The 20,349-nt window shown below is 41.0% G+C and overlaps 1 protein-coding gene across 13 annotated transcripts in view; it reads left to right on the forward strand.

Annotated features, from left to right (window-relative positions):
• Positions 1 to 655: 655 nt before the first annotated feature.
• Positions 656 to 20,349, forward strand: part of RALGAPA2 (Ral GTPase activating protein catalytic subunit alpha 2) — a 323,293-nt gene continuing 303,599 nt past the window's right edge. For 4 of the 13 annotated variants that reach the window (XM_023626011.2, XM_023626010.2, XM_070247007.1 and 1 more), the window contains exon 1: positions 11,519 to 12,076. In XM_023626011.2, coding sequence (XP_023481779.1) covers positions 11,971 to 12,076 — 106 coding nt within the window. In that variant the 5' untranslated portion in view covers positions 11,519 to 11,970. Of the gene's footprint in view, positions 899 to 11,518; positions 12,077 to 20,349 lie in introns of those variants that run through there. The other 9 variants (XM_070247009.1, XM_070247012.1, XM_070247011.1 and 6 more) reach the window with 4 other exon arrangements.

Consider the following 20,349-nt stretch of genomic DNA (forward strand, 5'->3'; position numbering starts at 1 on the left):
TAGCCAGGGGCCTCAGTTCCTTTCTGCATGGCCTCTCCACATGGCTAGATTAGACTTCTCATGGGGTGGCAGTCTCTGGATAGTCAAACTTCCTACTACCAGAGTGCAAACATGAAAGCTGCCAGCCCTTTCTAAAGCTTAGGATTGGAACTGGCACCCTGTCACTTCCTCCATGTTCTATTTGTTAAAGGAGGGCACAGAATCAGTCCAGATTCAAGGGGAAAGGAAAATTACAGGGGTATGAATACTAGGATGCATGGCTCATTGAGAGCTACCATTATAAAAGATTAGCCCACTGTCCTTCCAGTTTTTACTGAAAATTGAGCTTCCACTGACATTTCTTGCCAGCAAATATGTGGTTAGATGAACGCTGTCCAGGAGTCAGGAGACCTGAGTTTCTCACCTAGCTTGGCTATTAATTAGCTTTAGAGACTTGGAGAAGTCACCTAACTCTGCAAGTTTCCTTGTCTGGATGAATTTTAAAGCAGCCTCTGGCTCTAATGCTGAATCCTAGGTCTTTGCAGGTTTCGTAGGTTTTCAGTTCCAAGATGAGACTTTTTATTCTCCTTCAAGAGCCTTTCCTACTCTCGCTGAACTGGTCTATCTTGATCTCCAGTTACCAGGAGACTAACCAAATCATTTATTTACTTTCTATGCTCTGTTTTTCTAAGTCCTTTCGATTTGTCATTTTGACCTGCTTCTTGTGAGCTGAACGACCTTGAGCCAGCCATACAACTTCTCTGAATATAGATGAAATGGCGATAAGAACCCTAATTCATGGGCTGTTATGAGGATTAAATGGGAGAAAGTGCATGAAACTGCTTTGCAAAATGGCATTCTGATATGATGGTATTTTCCGGCCACCTTAATGACTCTGGAAGCATCGTGTGGGGGTCAGGTAAGTGTTTCCATCCCCAGTTCGGCTAACAAGCAATTACTAACCAACTTTGGTTCTTATTTTTCCTCTTTATAAAGAAAGAATACATCCGTCAGTCAGTCACATTTTACTCTCAAAACTTTCTATGATTCTAGGATTTTCTTGGTAATAATTCTTGATGTTTATGTAAAATTATTCAACCTAGATTTACAGAAGGCAATATCACAACCAAGGCTGGGACGGAGTGAGGCTGAATTATACAAAAGCAAAACAAATGAGGGGCTTTCATTAATACTTTCTGGAAGTTAAAAATAAAAACAACTTCATATTTATTTTGCAAACTGTCATCTTCGGATAGTTGGGATAGTGAGCTCCTTGGGAACAAGGATTTTGTCTTTTTATCTTTTATTGAGTGACTAGAATAAGTGCCTGGCCCAAAGAAACTCAATAAGTGCTTGTTGAATGAATGAATGAATGAATGAGAAAAAGCTAGAATTGTGAAGAGGCTCCAGAAAAGATTATTATTTTGAATTTTAAAGTGACAGTGAAAAATGTCAATTAGAGTCTTCTGATAGATTATTCAAGCCAAACTTTTTAGTCTCTGAAGCATTACTTTGTTGTTTTTATGACTGTTATAGCTTAAATTATTATTTGATTTATTATAATCTGATTTATATTAATCTGAATTATTACTTTACCTTTTGAAAGTACTCATAAACTATTCATGGGTTTGGTCTTACAGCAACCAAAGGAAGTAAAATATGCCTTGGAACAAACTGCTGAGTCACACATTTAGGTCCAAGAGCCCTTGCCCAGCATTCTTAATCCAGTATCACTTAAAGTCCAGAAAGAAGCAGATATTTTACCTGGCATGATGGGGGCATCAGTGAAAATACCCTTCCTTGCCAAGGAGTGCACATAACAAAAATGGGGAACAAGGGATTCTGGGACATTGCTTCCCCCTATTCTGATGGTGTCCAGTGTGGACTATGTAAAATCATGGGAAACCACAGCTGTGTAAGCCCTTCTTTTCAACACATTTAGAAATTAAGTGTGCGCACAAATGGACAATCAGCAAACAGGAATTGCCTTGTTTGTATTTTGTGGGGGTAGAGGAGAAGAGAAAAACAAAAGATATTTATTGGATATTTTTGTACCAGGCATTGTCCTCAATTCTTTTTATGATCATTTACTTCTTAGAATAAAAAGCTCAGTGCAATTTTATCTTCATTTTACAGATAAGGAAAACTGAGGGTTGGAGAATTAAGTCACCCATTTAAGATCACACAGCTGGTAAGGGGGAAAGACCCGGCATCACAGCCTTAGCCTTTGCTTTTGCCGTCTTCGCATCCTGCCTTCCACAGATTCAACAGAAGTGCACTGTTCTCTTCCCACTTTGGCATCATCACCTTTTACTATCATTTGGCCCTGCTGTTTTTACAAAGCTACGCAAACATATACACATTTCTGCAACCCCTACACTATGCTGAATATAACCACAAGCACAAACCTAGGTAGCAACCACACAAAACCAAATTGTTTCTGGAGGTCTTCACACAGCCCATTGCATCTTACCTCCTTGCCTTGCCTGGGGTGTGTTTAGCTCCTTTCCCCAGTTCAGGTGCCATCTCCTCCTGGAAATCTTCTCTGAGCCCTCCCCTCATCCCTACTGCCCAGTGCCTCCTGGTATTTCCTATAAAGCCTCACTTGTATCACCATTGTTAATTACTATTGTCTAGGTACTTGTCTGTCTCCTCCATCAGACTACGACTTCTCTGGGGGTTGAGGTTGTATCCTCATTATACCTGTCACTTCATTGCTGTGCATAAAACTACAGAGTAGGTACTCAGTTAGTCTACTGACTGGATCAAAAAGATTACTAAGAAGGACAATAAAACGTGATAAATATTAGAGTGGCTCACAGAGGGGTGCTTCAATTCAGAAAGAAGAAAAAAATAACATAAGAGAAGGAAAATATAAAGGGAGGTACTTAGCAATGTTCTCTGTGGCATGCGAATTCTTCAATTTTGGTTAGATGAAAATTTGATTCAATTCTTTGCAATTATTCACTATGATGATTTTAATAATTGCATAATTCACATATACCCTATGTCTAAGTGAAATCATGGGTTTCCCCATTAAAATTTGGGGAAAAACCTATCAAATGTAGCTCTTCCTTAAAGATTTACTGAAAGCAGTAAACTGTCTTTCAGTCATCTTACTTAAGTACAAGATCTTAATTATAAATCAGACCTATAGGTGGATACTTTCCACATTCCAGGGCACATATTAATTTATGTGAATTGTAAATAGTGATGATTCCGTTCTCTTTATTGCTCTGTGGAAGATGTATTTATTTGTCCTTGTTGTTGTTTTATCTATTTGGCATCCAACATCCCTTCCTCCAGCAAAGTACTCCATTGTTTTTGGGGGAGATGTCCTATCTTACGTAGTCTTGGTGAGAGGTAGTGCCCACCTCCTACTTACCAAGAGGGTTAGCACCTCAGATTTTCTGACCCGGGGAAGCCAGGGGGGTGGACACATGAACTGGGCATCCGACTAAGACTTAGCCAATTGAATATTCTTGAGGCTTTGAACTTGAAGATGTGAGGGATGGTGGGAGGTCATTCATTGTTATGGAAGCCATAGTGTGCTGACCCATGTGCTCTGCTCTATGACCTGTCCAGGCCTCCGAGAGGTGCCTCAGTGTCTAATTTTCTAGTATTTTCCAATCCTGGTACTCCAACCTCCCATTGATTTTGTAAGCCTGACAGTCTTTGAATGGATCCTTTTTCACTTAAATAGATAGCCAATTCCTGTTGCTTGCAACTTAGATCCTGTCTGAAATACCAGGTAGAAATAATATCAATTTAAGACATACATTTATATGTGGATTAGTAAAGAATTTGTATTCTTGTATTGTGTTTCCCAAGAATTGCTATGCTCCCGAAGAATTATTATTACTATTTTTTTGAGGAAGATTAGCCCTGAGCTAACTACTGCCAATCCTCCTCTTTTTGCTGAGGAAGACTGGCCCTGAGCTAACATCCGTGCCCATCTTCCTCTGCTTTATATGTGGGATGCCTACCACAGCATGGGCTTTTGCCAAGCAGTGCCATGTCCGCACGCGGATCTGAACCGGTGAACCCCAGGCCACTGAGAAGCAGAACATGCGAACATAACCGCTGCCCCACCGGGCTGGCCCCCCCAAAGAATTATTGTGAGATTCATTTTTCTAGAAAATTACAGGAATTTATTAGTAAAACAAACTATGTGATGATTTTCTCCATTTTGAATGAATAGTTTTGTTGACATTCTACAATCTGCATTCCTTTTTAGAAAATCTAGCACTCAGTTCTAAATTAGGAAGTAAATCTGACCTAATATTAAACCTAATGGTAGCACTTTGAGTATTGGTGGCAAATGTGAGATAACAAACAAATTTTCCCAGGCTCCTCACCTTATGTAACTTCATCTATCTTGCCTTTGTGCATTATCTTCTATTAAAGTTTTATTTACTATTTAGGTAGTTTCCATTATTCCTCATTTTTCCAACATTATCATTCAAAGGTATGTTTTTTCACTCATAAAAGTTCTTATGGTACTTATGGGCTTACATTTTTCTAATGTTGATGTGTATCCATGATTCAATACTGAAATGTTACTACTGTTTTGATGATTAAAAAATGAAAATATACCCAAAGCAGATGACATGGTGGTTGAAATGCACAGCTGCAAAAACATCTGCTTGAATAAATTTAGAAAAATGATTAGGTTTCTTTCCCTTACGGCATTGCTTTGTCACCAGGCATTCATCAGACATATCAAAATGGCCAGTATATTTTCAAAAACTTTTTCAAGTCTGTCCTGAAGTAAAATTCTCATATAAAATGATTTATAGTCAAGTTTAATATTAAGTATTAAATCTCCTTGCTTGACAGATAGTTGGAAAGAAAAGAAACTAATGGTTTCCTACTAGAGAAGAAACTAATAGGAAATATTTTTGGAGGACAAAAATATATATTGTCAGTGTTTACAGTAATATATCATCTGGAAAACAGAGACATTGGTCTCCTGTTTCTTAAGCATTGAGGTCGGTGTTTCATTCCTATGAAGGGGCATCATTCCTTCTTTCCTGGAGTCCTAGGTAGGTGTAGATTCTCAGGGACACAACAGGCTTCTTGAATGGATGTTAGGTGGACATTGCAGGGTGAAAGCTGATACATGAAAAACACTTGACTTTATTAGATTGTAGCTTTTTTTTTTTAGAAAATAAGAATGCAAAGGGTCCTGTGATCAATAAAAACAGACTCTGTGTCACAAGGGTCCACCAGGGGTTTGCTCTTTGTGGCAAAAGCATCCAGATGATGACCCAAGTATGCTGACATTCTAAAAGATCTTACTCCTGAGGACAGTCACAATAAGCTTTTCTGATAGGAAAATATGTACCTAAGTTGAATTTTTCCATATACTAAAATTGACATAATATGCACGACAATTAGGATTAATGTACAGGCACAAGATATTTTAGCCAATTTGAAAAAAACAAATTCTTCCAAACTGAAAAACTCTGATGAGTGAAAAATTGGGAAATAAAATATATCAGCATTTAGGTTATCTGGAAACTACAGAACCGGCAGGTCTAAGCATCTAGAACGATTCCAACTATGAAAGTTAAAAAGGCAAACAAATTGTCTCTGATAGCAATGATTGAACTTCTGGGTAAGAAGTCGTAGAAGTTATATGGGACAGCCCTATCAGGCATTTCTGCTTTGTTTGTAGGGGCAACACCAATTTAGGAGGAAAGGAAGGGCCCAGAGTTGGGGGGGATAAAGTATGGTTCCATAAACAATGAATAATCTATTTAAGAAGATGGGGAAGCCTGAGGTATATTTTAGAAAGATTTCTGAGAAAACAAGCGTAGAATTTTAAAATTTGGGTGCATAATACATTACTTAAAGCAAAATCATTATACTGAACAACATTCCCTAATTATGCTGAGATGTTAATGAAAGAATGAGTTCATTCATTCAACAAATATTGATTGAATGCTGACCCTGGCCCTGTCCTGGGCACAAGCGTGGCAACGATGAATTGTAGAATTGCTTGATAAATACTTAACATCAATGATGACGGGAGTTGCAGTTTTCACATAAACCCATCAATGACCGATTTTCACTACAACAGAAAAGAGTGGGAAAGTACAAAACTATGGTCATCACAATTTAGCTACAGGAGTTGTTCAATAAATATTTGCTTGAATTTATGTAAATAGTATACAAAAACAAAAAATCTAAAATTCTGCTCCAGACAACATCTGGAATTGATGAGTGTTCCTGTTTATTCTTTGGTCCTTCTTGGTCTCTAATCTCACCTTCCTTACTTTTTCCTGGTCTCTTGGTGACTGTCTTCCTGAATAACCAAATCCCATTTGGTGTCATCAGGAAAACATGATGCTCTTCTGGCAAGTGATGAAGGGAGGGAATTATAAAGCCCTAAAGCCTTGCGCTCTTCCCTAGGTAGGATCTTGAAACACACCCAGTTCAGAGTGGGTTCCCCATTTGCTCCTGAGGAAGGGTCTGAGCCACCTGAGGGCTCTTAAATTCTTTTTTCTTTTTTAAGTCTTCCCCAAATCATCAAAGGTGCAAGAAAGGTTTTCTACTTGAAATACTCATCTGGTACGTCGAAAAAAATTTCTTTTGTACATCATATGGATACCTGAATTTTGATTTATTCATAGTGTTATAATCAATAACAGTCACTATTCTTTTTGATGAGCGCATTATCCTATATTTAGCCATAAGGAACCCCTTCCAGCTGGCGTCTGTGTTTTAGAGACTTTCCCGTTGATCTTATATTCACTCTCTATTTTCCCTGCTCCAGACCTGGAACCAGCCATTTCTTGAAAGAACTCTAATTACTTTGGGGTGGGGAATGATATTTGGAAACGAAGATATGGGTGCTGGGTGTGCTCATTGCCACTGGGTGCCATTTCTTCTGGGCCTTTTCAGAGATTAGAAGAACTAGAAAAAACAGCAGATTTTTTTTTAATAGATAGATAAATTGATTCTAAAATTTATATGGAACTGTAAAGGATCTAAATTGGCAAAGTAAGCTTAAACAAGGAGATATATACTACCTGAAATCAAGACTTACAATAAAGCTTCAGTAGTTAAGACAGAGGGCTAATGATTTATGGTTAAACAACCAGATTAATGGAAGAGAACAGGGAGTCCAGAAATAGAGATACACTTGTATGTTTGATTGATAATTGACAAAGGTACCAAGTTAATTCCATGAGGAAAAGGAAAGTCTTTTTATAAATATTGCTGGAACAACTAAATATCTCTACTGAAAAAAAATGAACCTTGACCCATGCATGTATTTTTAAATCAAGAGTTCAAATTGATATTTCCAGGTAAAATTTAATATTACAGAATTTTTATTTAATTTCTTTGATTTTGATATTTGTGTGTCTCCTTTCTCTTACATTGAAAATCTTAATTCCTAACAACAGTTAATATTTCTTTTCAGATCTTTTTGCCCTTAGAATATACCCATCTTCATTAAAGATGATGTGGTAAATATATACAATGGAATACTACTTAGCCATAAAAAAGACAAAATTGTGCCATTTATGACAACATGGATTGACCTTGAGGGTACTATGCTAAGCAAAATAAGCCAGACAGAGAAAGAGAAATACCATATGATTTCATTCATATGTGGAAAATAAACAAACAAATGTGTGGATAAGGAGAATAGATTAGTGGTTACCAGAGTGGAAGCGGGTGGGGGAAGGGTGAAAGAGTTAAAGGGGCACATATATATGGTGATGGATAAAAACTAGACTATTGATGGTGAACAAGATGCAGTGGATACACAAACTGACATATAATAACATACACTTGAAATTTATACAATGTTATAAACCAATGTGACTTCAATAAAAAGAAAGAATATATCCCTCTACAGAGGTACAATCAGGATACTGTTTTCAAAAGTCACTTGAAATAATTATTTTCTCTGTTTAGTTATGTTACCAATTAGATATATGGTTGAGTTCATTTGTTTGTTCTGTTTATTTTCAATTTTTAGATTTGTTTCCTCTTTTTCTTTTAATTTTTGAATATGTAAAGCATTTAAATGATTCAAAAGTCAAAACTATATGAAATGATGTTGTTGGAGAGGACCTTGTGCCATCTCTTCTCCTTTCCGCCCTATCCTCCATTCCACTGAGGTAGGCATTAATGTTAGTTTTTGATTTATCCTTCCACTGCTTCTTTTTGAAAAAATAAGCAAATAAAGACGTATTTTATGTTCTGTCCATTGCTTTTATACTTAACAATGTATCTGGGAGATTAGGTCAAATGAGGACATAGGTAATTTTCTCATTCTTTCTTATGGTTGCGTAGTACTGCATAGCACTACATTATGTGGACGCACTGGATTCAAGCAGCCACTTTTACATGTGTACACATGCACTAGATCCAATCAGATCCTGTTAGACAGTCACACTGAGTTCTCGCCAGTATCTGCTGGTATTCATTTTCCAGGGCGGCTTCAACCAATTACCACATATTATGTTGCTTAAAACAAGAGAAATTTGCTCACGGTTCTGGAGTTCAGAAGTCTGAAATCAAAGTTTTGGCAGGGCTGGGCTCCCTCTGGAAGAGCCCCAGGGAGAATCTGTCCTTGCTTCTTCCAGCTTCTGGTGGCTGCAAGCGTCACTTGGCTTGTGGCTACACGAGTTCCACCTGCGCCTCCATTTTCACATGGCCTTCTTCTCTAATTATGTGTCTTCTCCTCTTCTATCCTCTAGAAGGACACTCCTTAGGGCCCACCCAGATAATCCGGGGTGATCTTACCTTGAAATCCTTAACTTCATCACACCTGCAAAGACCCCTTTTCTAAAAAAAGTCACAATCACATGTCCCAGGGATTAGGACATGGACACATCTGTTCAGCTCACTCCACTGGCTGTTATAAACAATGCTGGAAGGAGTAAACTTCCACGTGTGGGTTCGTATTTGTGGAGGTATATCTTCAGAGTAGATTCTGAGAAGTAGGATTTCTGTGTCAAAGGGCAAATAATATGTAATTTGGCCAAATTCCACTCCATAGGGGTTGTACTATTTTACATTCCTATCAGCTATGTTTTTCTATAGTTTTGCTACCAGCATGTTGTTAAATCTTGTTTTTGTTTTTGTTTTTTTTTTTTTGCTAATTCAAATGGTGTTTCAGGGTAGTTTTAATTTGCATTGCAAGTTTTTGACTCTTGACTTCATTATCTTGATTTATTAATGAAAGTGACATTATTTGATAGCACTTTTATCTGCAAAATTCTTGGCACTCTGAACCTCTAGGGATAAAAAATTAATTACAAAGCAGGTGAATGTCTTTAAGGAGCTCGCAGTCCAGTAGGAAAGATTTTGGAGAGCAACAGAAAATGAGAAGTACTCTTATCCCACATTTATATACATGTGGGTGAAAAAGCATCAAAATAAGAATTTATGTTCCTTGCCTTTTTTAGAGAAGGCATTTTCATCAGTAAGTAAAGTCTAGATATGATGGATGAGATGAACCTATATGCACAAATGCCTGTTTCTGGTACTATCAAGTTCTGATAGTGTCATGTGTTCACTGTACACTGTCGTTTACCTCTTCACTTACAGTCATGCATCGCTTAATCACAGGGACACGTTCTGAGAAATGTGTCCTTAGGCAATTTCGTTGTTGGGCAAACATAACAGAGTGTACTTACACAAATCCAGATGGTGTAGTCTACTATGCACCTAGGCTCTACGGTACTAATCTTATGGGACCACTATTATCTGCACAGTTCATCTTTGACCAAAACATTGTTATGGGGTGTGTGACTGTATCTAGTTGCTCTGGCCGTCAACTAGATTGGAAGCTTTGGAGGTCAGGAGGCTGCATTTTATACATCTTTTTATCCCCAAGGTTTAGACTCATGCCTTGCACACAGTAGGTGCTTAATAAATGACTTTGATGACAGGTTGCTTTGATAGAAAAATTGAATTCCCTAAGACAAGTGCATCCTATTTTTTTCAATCAAGGTAATGAAAGGTATCTTCTTCTAAAGGAATGGGGCAGTGAATATTATGACTTACTAAGTGTAATCAGTATAGGCTAAGTTGCTGTAACAAGGACACCCAAAATGCCTTGACTTAAGAGATAAGGTTATTTCTCTCTTCTAACAGTTTTGGAGGGTTTGTGGTCCTGATTGGGATGTCATCTAGGAACCTAGGCTGGTATGGCAGTTCTGCCTTTATCCTGAGGGTAGGGCTTCCATCTCAGGGTCTGAGATTCATCCGTGTTATTGGGTTTACTAGGAGTCCATTCTTTTTTATTGCTGAGTAATATTTCTTTGTATGAATATATCCGGGTTCTATCAAAGCTATTTTGACAATACTAAAAATAGAGAGAGGCTCCAACAACTAGGGGATATACATACACATATTTTTTAAGATTTTATTTTTCCTTTTTCTCCCAAAGCCCCCTGGTACATAGTTGTGTACTTTTAGTCGTGGATCCTTCTAGTTGTGGCATGTGGGATGCGGCCTCAACGTAGCTTGAGGAGCAGTGCCATGTCGGCACCCAGGATTCCAACTGGCGAAACCCTGGGCCTGCGAAGCAGAGCACGGGACCTTAGCCACTCGGCCACAGGGCCAACCCCTAGGAGATAGTTTTTGCATGCTTGGATAAATACATAGGACTGTTTCAGTTTTTTATTCCATTTTATTTAACAAATTTTTATTGAGTGCGTCTAGAGGCCAAATAGTGTGCTCAGTGACGAGGATACAAAGCTGTCTAAATGCCCAGCTGCACCGCCCGCCATAGTTCAGCTGAATGAGATAAGATCCAATTGCGTAGTCCCAATTTGATGGAAAGCACATGACTTTAAAGATCCAGCTTAAGTACTTGCTAAAATGTTGTCAAAATTTGGAGCATGAAAGGATCCAGATGCCAGTAAATAACTCTCCAGATCTCTTGTAAGAAATCTCAAGATCATCTTCCATCTCAAAGTCTTGCCCCGGGTTACAGGGGCCTGGCCTTAAAAAGCATACCGGCCTGAGAGTCAGGTCCCTCAGGTTCTATTTCTGGTTCTGCTACTATATCTTGCACAACAGAACATGCACTTCCTACAAAGCAAGACGCAAGATCCTGAGGAGCCCTCCAGTGAGGGACTCCGTGAGGTTGGGTCCCAGGAACCAAGGGTACTGGCTGGACTCCTCACCTAGGCATGCCCTGCTGCTAAAGCTATTCATTTTAGCGTGAAATTGGAGCTCCGATTGTGGTATGGTCAAAGGCATTCCCACTCGCTCCCTGGCTTCCTAGTGTGAAAGAAGCCAAAACTTAAAGCGGCTTGCATTTGAAAAGCCTTGAAACTTTTTTTACTGAGATGTTCCTGTGGTTCACGTTGCACTAGAGGGAACTGGGGTGGGCGCACAGATCCGAGAATGAAGGTACGGGAGCCCCGGGCCTCCGGGGTACGGGGTGGGCGACGGTACCCAGCTGCTTAGGACCCTGGGAAGGGGGTCGCAGCGGCTCGCCTCCTCGAGAACTACATTTCCCAGCAGCACTTGCGGCCTACGGTGGGGTGGGGACAGGGGAAATACTCAGAGCCGGCCCACTGACTCCCGTCGTACGGAAGTCACGCCAGCCTAATTGGAGGGCCCTGTCGCGATGCATCCCGGGACAGGTAGTACAGCGAGCACAGCGTGCTGCAAGCTTCTTTGTGATTCGCGGCGCCGGCTCGGCGCTCCCGGCCCGCCCCCATGAGGCGGGTCTGGACCGCGCGCGCGTGCGCTGCATCCTAGGGGCTAGCCGGCGCCTCCCGCAGGGCGGGGCGGTCGGTTCCGCGTCGACACCGCCTTCCTGCCCCGCCCCTCGCCGTGCCCGGCCCGCCCCTCCTTCCTGGAGCCACAGCTGAGGCGGCGGCAGCGGCGGCCCAGCGGGGGGGCGGCGAGTGGCCCGCGCGACACGCGCCGGCCCCGACTCTATGTGGTGACTCGCGCGGCGCAGGCGTCTCCTGCCCCGCCGGCGGGGCCCGGGATTCCCGCGGCGGGATGTTCTCCCGAAGGAGCCACGGGGATGTGAAGAAGTCCACCCAGAAGGTGCTAGACCCCAAGAAGGACGTGCTGACCCGCCTGAAGCACCTGCGGGCGCTGCTGGGTGAGGCGCGCACAGGGGCGCGGGCGCCGGGGACACCTGCACGGGCGCGGGCCGGGTGAGGGGTCGGGGCCGGGATCCCGAGGGAGTGAGTGGGGCCCTCAGACCCTCTTCTCCAGGTCCGGGCATTGTTCCCGGGAAAGCGGGCACTGCTCTGTCGTTCTCGAGTGTAAACTTAGCCAGATTCTCACCGGGTGACCGCGAGGCCGGACACAGCCGTGACTCTCCCTTCCCCAGCAAATACTGGACCCCAAGTGGTCCTCTCGCACACACACTGAACTGTCTTCTCCCCTCCCATTTTTTAGTTTTAATTTTTGAGTCCGAGACCCTAAGTAGACTGAGACCCGAAGTGGTCCTAGCATAGAATTAATTGAACTGTCATCTCTTTCGCGCCCTACCCCCCTTTTAAATTTTATTTTTACTTTTGAGTCTGAGTCCCCAAATAGCCTGAGACTCCACGTGGTCCTAGGATAAATTTAATTTAACTGTCATCCCTCTTCCCATGCCCCTCTTTTAAATTTTATTTTTGTTTTGGGTCTGGCTGCTTCACTTTCTTTGTGTCCTTGGTGTCAAGGGGGCTCCTGGTGTCTCTTGGAGGGAGGAGTGACTTTCTTGGGTTCAAGGAGGCTGCTTCTCCTTTATTGCCAGGATGACCGTGATGATTATATACCTTCTTCCGTTTTTATGAGACTGCTGGGTGGAGGTTCTGCAGAGTCCAGGTGGGCCTGCAGTTGACCTGAGATGAAGCTCAGCCCTGTGGGTGTGAAGTGTCCACAAGGCTTCCTGTCACCTGCTGTGTGTGATCTGTAGCTAGTTTGCTAAGCTATGTTTTGTTTTCTATTTTCTTACCTCTTTGGTCTTAACTTTTGTTTAGGATGAAAACACCTTTGCTGTCTATAGACAGACTTGTCTTTGTGTATTTGGGCACTGAGAAAAGGACACCTTAGGTTTCTTTTAGATGTCTTTTTTATTCTTAAGATGAGCAGCATCACCTAGTTTAGGGCATAGAGTCTTAATATGTCTGTCATTTGAGGAAATACGGCATAAAAGAATTCATTATCTTTGTGAGAGTTTTAAATAAAGATCTTATTCATGAGATTAAAAGTTGCAAATTATTTCTATTTATATGCTATGACGCACCTTTAAGGAAAAAAACCCCACATACCTGGTTTTGCGAAGTGAAGTTATACCCAGTCTTGGATTTCTTGAAATTACACTGTTTTGTTCGGTTGGAATGAAATGTAAATTAGTTACTGTTAGAGGGATTAGTTCTCGAGACCCTTGAAAGTGAAATGTGGTGTTCTTGGTAAACTGAACTTTCTACTTCCTGTAGTAAAATACCATGTACACACAGGTTGCATTGTGCAGAGTCCTAGTAGTGACTGATTAACACCTACTGCAGGGACATTTTTGATAAAGGAGAGTTGAGCAGTATTTTAAACCATTTGATACGTTGGGACTTTTTCTGAGGTGGAGAACTTGAACTTCTGTCCAAGTCTACAGGATTAAGTTGGCCTCATTTTATAAAGGCAGCCTCAATTAAACCTAGATCGGTTTGGTTTCTTAGAGACACAGAGTACATTGTTACCATTCTGAGAAAGTAGTTAGTTTTCAAGGCTGTGTAATTTGGTTTCACTGTAAGGTATGTGTCTTATTTTGAGGAACTTTCTTTTATCATTTCATTGAGCTCATGATGACCTCAGTTTTGTAACATGGAAAAGTTCCGTGATATTTCCTTAGGTCTGTGTTGTTTTTTATTGATGTGTGCGTTTGTGGAATGGCCCAGTTTACTTTATTACTGTAATCTTTATCTGTAAGGACTAGATTTTTGGACATTTGTCTGAGGAGTTCTAGTCATAATGTTTAATGTAAACTTCTGCTTACAACTGTGGTTTAAAGACTTTAAAGGAAAATAGTACATCAATGCACTAGTGCCTACCACATTGCATACCTTGTTTGCTACTTTAAGAAAAGTCTACTTAGAACAAAAGGCCTCTTGATGTGAAAAATAGGAATTAGTCAAAATCAAGAAAACTATTTGAAGGAAATGAATAGAAATTATTATTGTATTTTTACTTGTATATTTATATAATACTCTTGCTTTCCACATCTTTTATCTTCAGGTGATAATAAATGTTATTTTTTATGTACAAAGATGATGCTGCCGTCCTGGATTTGCAGCCCGCAGCTGTGTGGCTTTGGGCTAGTTACTTAGCCTGTCTTTGAACTTCAGCTTTTTTGCTCTGTGAAATGGGTATGGTAATGTCTGCCTTGTAAAGGTTGTTGTGAGTAGGATGTATAAACTACTTCAGCTTGGAGTAGGCATTGAACAGTTTCCTCTCCTGTTGTTACTTGTCTCCCATCTTTAATGAGATAGAATAAGCATTTTGACAGGTAGTCCCCCCCTTTCTTATTTTGATAATTGTTGTGTGTTTGTTCTCTTTTCATAAAAATTAGTCCGTATTTAAGACAGTTGGCTGAGAAACACAATTAGCTGTGAAGAGTAGAATATTTCTTATTATCATGGTAGTGACTCCAATTAGAACTTGCTTAGCTACTTTGACTTGGCTATATATTTTAGATTGGCCTGATAGTATTAACTTTATTTTACAGAGGGGGAAATTGAGGCACAGACAGGCCTTACAAGGGACCAAGCCATGTACTAAATGGTTTATATGTATTATGTTAATTAGAGGAAGAACAGAGAGCTGTTCATTCCCTTGACTTGCACTTCTTCCTCCACTGTTGAAATCATCATTGGGAAAGTAAATGAGTAAACAAAAAACATCCTGCATATTGCTCCAGCAAAGAGTCCATGTCTTATTAAAAGTTGAGTGCCTACTATGTGTCCCCAAATAGGGTATGGAAATGACATTGGTATAGCAGGAAGAACAGGTATAAAATAGTAGTAAATGTAAAGTGTGTTATGTAATTAGATAGTGGCTCGTATGGTAGACTCCATTATAGGATTTCAAGAGGCAAGAAAGATCATTAAGAATGGCACAAAGCTAGGGGCATGTTGAAGGAGGTTTTCCTCATGCTGGGCCCTGAAGAATGGTTAGACTAGCTCTGTCCAAAAGAAGTATAACGTGAGCCACCATTATACACCACAAGCCTGACTCTTCTTTGTGTCCAGTGGGGGTCTGGTGAGGGTAACATTGGGCACTGAGGGTAGGGTGCTCGAACCCTGGCCCTGAGGGCGTCCACAGTGTCAGATAAGTGACTAGAGTACTGTGTACGCCAGCAGTAGGGGCAGGACAGTGAGTCAGACTGGTGGGTATTAGCGGAGGAAAGGGGTGGTGGCCTGACTGGCTGAAGCTGAGGAAGGTTGGGGCTAGATTCAAGGGCCTTGTTTGCCTTAGTTAGAAGCTCAGATCTTATTCTGCAGGTGAGAGGGCCAGTTTGGAGAAATCTTAGCAGGTCGAGTGATAGGATCTGAGACCTGCCTCTCTACCAGCAGGGGGGAAACCTGGATTGGGGTTGATGGGAGGGGTGGTGCTGAAGACAGGAAGACTGCTGAGAAGATTGGCAATGATGAAACAGACAAATGACAAGGACCTGAAATAAGACGCTCCATGACTGGAGAAGGGGTGGGATTATAAAGGACCAGTGCAGCAGGAACTAGTGATTCTCTACATGAAGTCCTGAAAGCGACGTTTGCAGAAGCTAGGCGAGGAGGGATTAATGTGAAGGAGAAGAGGTTTGGGGTCAGAGGCCACAGTCAAGTCAACTCAAGTGACACCAGAGTTTGGACCAAATATTTGGAACCAGAGAGGAGAGAACAGTCTCTCACAAATGTCCTATATACTGATAAAGCAAAATAGACCATTTTGGTATGTTTCCATTTTGTGCCTCTGATGCTTTAAGTAGGGACAAGTTCACTCACAGTTTTAAATGTTGCCTTTTATTATTAGCATTTCCCCATATTTTGTTTCTCTCATTTTTATTAACCGCAAACGTTTGTTGAGACTATGTACCATAATTGAGCTTACCGTTTCTTAGATAAATTGTTTCCTTCCTTTCTTTCTCTTTTTCTCTTTTTTTCTGATATAAATAATACTGCTGTAAACATCTTTTTCTTTTTTTCTATGAAGCACTTTCTTCTATAATTTGCATTATTTCCTTATAATAGATTCCACTGAAGTTGAATTGCTGGGTTTGAGCAAGTTTATGACTTGATTCACAGTGCTTTCCTGAGTGTTGCTCCCATTGGCCCTGGAAGCAGCAAGGGTTGAGACTACCATCTCCACTGTAGTCTGACTAGCAATAAACACGTTTTTATAATTTGATAATTGGTGGTTAGGTATTTGGGAGAATGGGAGTGTCGTGGATAGAGCTAGAAGAGTTGGGAGGAGATGCTGGCTAATGACAGGGGCAGATGAGTTTGAGAAAAAGGTAAGATCCAAATGGAAATGTCTAGGAGGTTGTTGGACATGGGGTCTGGAGCTTAATGAGAGGGTAGAAAGCTATGATATGGTTGTTTATTATCCTCATGATCTCATTTGAATCTTCTTGCAACGTATGATTCAGGAGATGTCCCTGCACCCAGCCTACAGAGGAGGAAACTGAGGCTCAGTGAGGTGAGCTGCTTGTCTGCCAGCTCCCAGCTGATAAATGGCAGAGCTGGGATTCATGTGACTACAAAGCCCATGTTGTGCTTCTGCTAGTTATCTGACTCAAAGCATATTTACACACCAGAAAAACATATTTACCCACCAGAATGAATGTTACCATATAAACAGAAGCTCAGCAGCTTTTGCGTGTCTCTCAAAAATATTGCTTTGAGTGTTGCTGCTCTCTTCCTGGTCTGTTTTACCATATTCTTTTAGGGAGACTTGAGGTTCTATTTGATTTGAACGTGGCAGAAGCTCCTTCTGTGTATTCATGTTCATTGGCCTCTCAGTGCCCTTGGCAGGCCTAGCAGGTGGTAAAATATTTGCATGGCCATTGGTGCCACATGGACATTCTACAACTGGAACAAAGCTGGGAGGTGTAATTTCATGCTCTTCAGATGGTCTTGGTATGGTCTTTCTCAGTTGTTTGAAGCAAAGTAATTTTGTCGTATGCTTGTTCCCTTTGCTAATTTTTAATCAATTACTGACATTTTATGTCTGTAACCTCTGGAATATAAAATGAACTTTGGACACACATGTGTAGCACAAATACCTGCTTCCTGGGCTTGAGATTGTCTAGACTTCTGACGTGAGAAAGGTGAACCTGGGATAAAAGTCTCGTTGAGCTCAGATGTTTTGTTTGAGATTACTGACAAGGGCTGGCTTCTACCTTTTATCCTGGGAAGAGGGAGAATTGGTACGTGCAGAAGATTTTGATGTAAACTTCTGTAATTTTTATTTTGTTTTGTAAGTGCTTTATTTGCAGATGGGCGTAAATACTTTTACTAGCTGTTTAGAGTACTGATCTTTGGTCTTCAAACGAGTACCATGGATAAAACTGTAGAGAATTGTTTATTTTTAAAAAAAAGTTGACTTTCAACATAGCAAATTGATTCAATTTAAGTTTTAAATTATTTTTAAAAGAAGGGATATAAGTTACTGTACTGTAAAATTAAAAATAGTTAATATATAAATGTGGTAAACAACTATCTTGTCTTTGGATTTTAAAAAAAATTTAGCTTCACAAACATTTTTTCGTGTGTGTGTGTTTGCTCAGTAGGGCTGTGTCTTCGGAGATTAATGAGAAACAACCTCAGGAGTTATAGTTTGGTAGGAGAGACAGACACATAAACAACTACATTTGCCATAAGGCTCTAGGTTCCTTGGTGGAGTGGGATGAAATTGTAGAGGTGGCTACAAGGTGCAGAGGAGGCACAGCAGAAAGGCCTCTTGGAGTGGTCCCTCCTGAAGGCGGTTGGGTCTGAGGTGGGTTTGGAATAATGAATACGGGAGTTTCCCAGGTGGACAAGTTGAGGATGAGGGGACTACAGAAAGAGGAGCTTGTGCAAAGGTAATGGTGTGGCCATCATGGAGTTAAGTGTACGGTGACTTTTATCCTGTGGTGTAGGTAGATGCAGGAAACCCGGGGAAGAGTTCTAAGCAGAGGAGGAGCCAAATTCACTTTCTTCCTTTGGTGAATGGTCCGGGAGTCCCAGTCTCCCTGAGATTTGAAACATGGATGCTGGGAGAGTGAGAGCTCCCCTTCTTTCGGATTGCAGACCATGAGGATGTAGCCTGGACTGCCAGTGTTTGTCTTTCCTCTCGTGTGGAGAGCACCTGCCTCAAATTGAGTTCACACTCAGAGGGAAGCAGAGCAGAAAGATGGAGAGTGAGAATAGCCCAGTGGAGGAATTCAGCCATGTCTATTCCATCTTCACCTTGAGCTTCTCAGTTGCAGGAGGAAATAAGACCCTGTTTTTGCTATAGCTAGCTTGAGTTGTATTTCCGAGTCTTGCAATGGAAAGAGTGCAGATTAATATACCAGAAAGAGAAGGGGAAATTCCAGATCAAGGCTGGATGAGTGTGTGCATGTATTTGTGTGTGTGTGTATAAATATGATTTTTATATTTTTTAAGACCTAGGTGAATTTCAGTTTATATTTAGGAGAAGGAACTAATAAAAGAGTGAAATTGAAGAAACGGTAGAGAGAAAGGGGATATAAATGGAGAAAGGTGTTGTCTGCAGTGGGATCAAGAGTGTCGGGCAGGAGATCAGGCTTGACAATAGGGACGCGTTTTCCTCTAAAGCCAATTGGAGGAAGCAGGAATGGGGATGCTGGATGACTGGGATGTTTAGGGAGCTCACACGATGGCTTCTGTTTTTTTATATGTGAGAAGAGGCCAAGTCAACTGCTGAGCCAGTTTTCATGCTGGTGTGGTGATCAGGAACTGAGTATGTCTTGCTCCTCTTCTGTGTCAAGTGTCCCTTTAAAATAAAGGAAATGTAATCTGTGAGACTTTGTTGTTGTTCTTTTGGGGAGTGATCTCATAAATGCATTTAACTTACATATTAAAAGCTTGGCTGGAAGGGGGACGTATATATATATAATCAGGACATTTTAAGTAGTGCAGATGTTGCCTGCCCTTCTGCTTAGTGACCACGCTCCTCATAATGGCGTGAGGTGCGACAAGGGTGCTGTGTCCTCAGTGGTCTTCTTTTCTTTGTGCCTCTCATTGTGGTAGCATCTTCCCTGCTGGGCGTGACTCTAGTGTTTAAGAGTGATTTTGACTTTCTCCATTTTGCCTTTAATGTGCCTTAACCCACATGAGATGTAGCTCTCTTGTATTGTTATCTCATATTCATGTAGCACGTTACACTTTGCAAAATGTTTTCTCATGTATCTTTTGACCAAATTGCTGCTTTAAGCAATCAGTTCATAAGGGATCTACCGTCTAGATTCTTAGTAGAGCTTTGTTACTGCATGAGTTCTGTATCCTCAATTCAGGATTTTAGCTTTGAGTTTTAGAGAGGAGATGTCTCATAACTCTTTTTATGTCTCTTGTGTTGTTTTAGAAACTGAAACCACATCTGGAAGATATTGAATACTATTTTCAAAGTAGTTGTAATCTTTAAAAGTGAATATGTACTTTCATTTTGCTATTACAATTGTGGTTTAGTTAAAAAATATCCCTTTTGAAAAAGATAAGGATCCCACTGATATTGTCTTGTGTTTGATTTTAAGTGACGGCACATATTTGTTGAACCTTGAACCTCAGCCATGCTTTCAAGGACACATAAAGTACGAGCGACATCGCTTGTGCCCAACTGTGGGAGCCATGAGAATGCGCCACTTAGATCTCCCACTTCAGGGAGCATGATTGACTGAAGGCTCCGACTGCTGCCCTCTGAATTTACCACCAGTGCCAAAGCCTAGTTTCTCTTGGGCTATTCCCCGCCAGTTACTGAGCCAACAGGAGTATTAATGTGGCCCATTCTTTTGAGACCCAGATGCCTCTGAAGGGTGTCTTTGGCTTGAGGACTCCCTATTGGCCTGGCCAGCACCTTCTCAGAACTGAGTTGAAGTCTGAGACTCTTCCTTGCCAGCCCTCGTTCCTTTCTTTTCTCCTTCGCAGGGTCAGACCTGTATTGTGGTCTGAAGCCACTCCCTGCCTGCTCAGCTGTTTCCCCTTTATCCTTCACAAGTAGTATCCCCAAGAAATCTCTTGCATGTCTAATCGTGACTGGGCATCTACTTCTCAGAGAACCCGCTAATACATCATCTCTTTTCCTAGAAGGTGTTGCCCATCCTGCCATCTAAAATTCTTCCAGGAGACAGCATAAGCATGTTACATCTTCCATATAAGCTTTCTTCATCCCTCTGCC

Source organism: Equus caballus, chromosome 22 (assembly GCF_041296265.1).
Source record: "Equus caballus isolate H_3958 breed thoroughbred chromosome 22, TB-T2T, whole genome shotgun sequence".
NCBI lineage: Eukaryota > Metazoa > Chordata > Mammalia > Perissodactyla > Equidae > Equus > Equus caballus.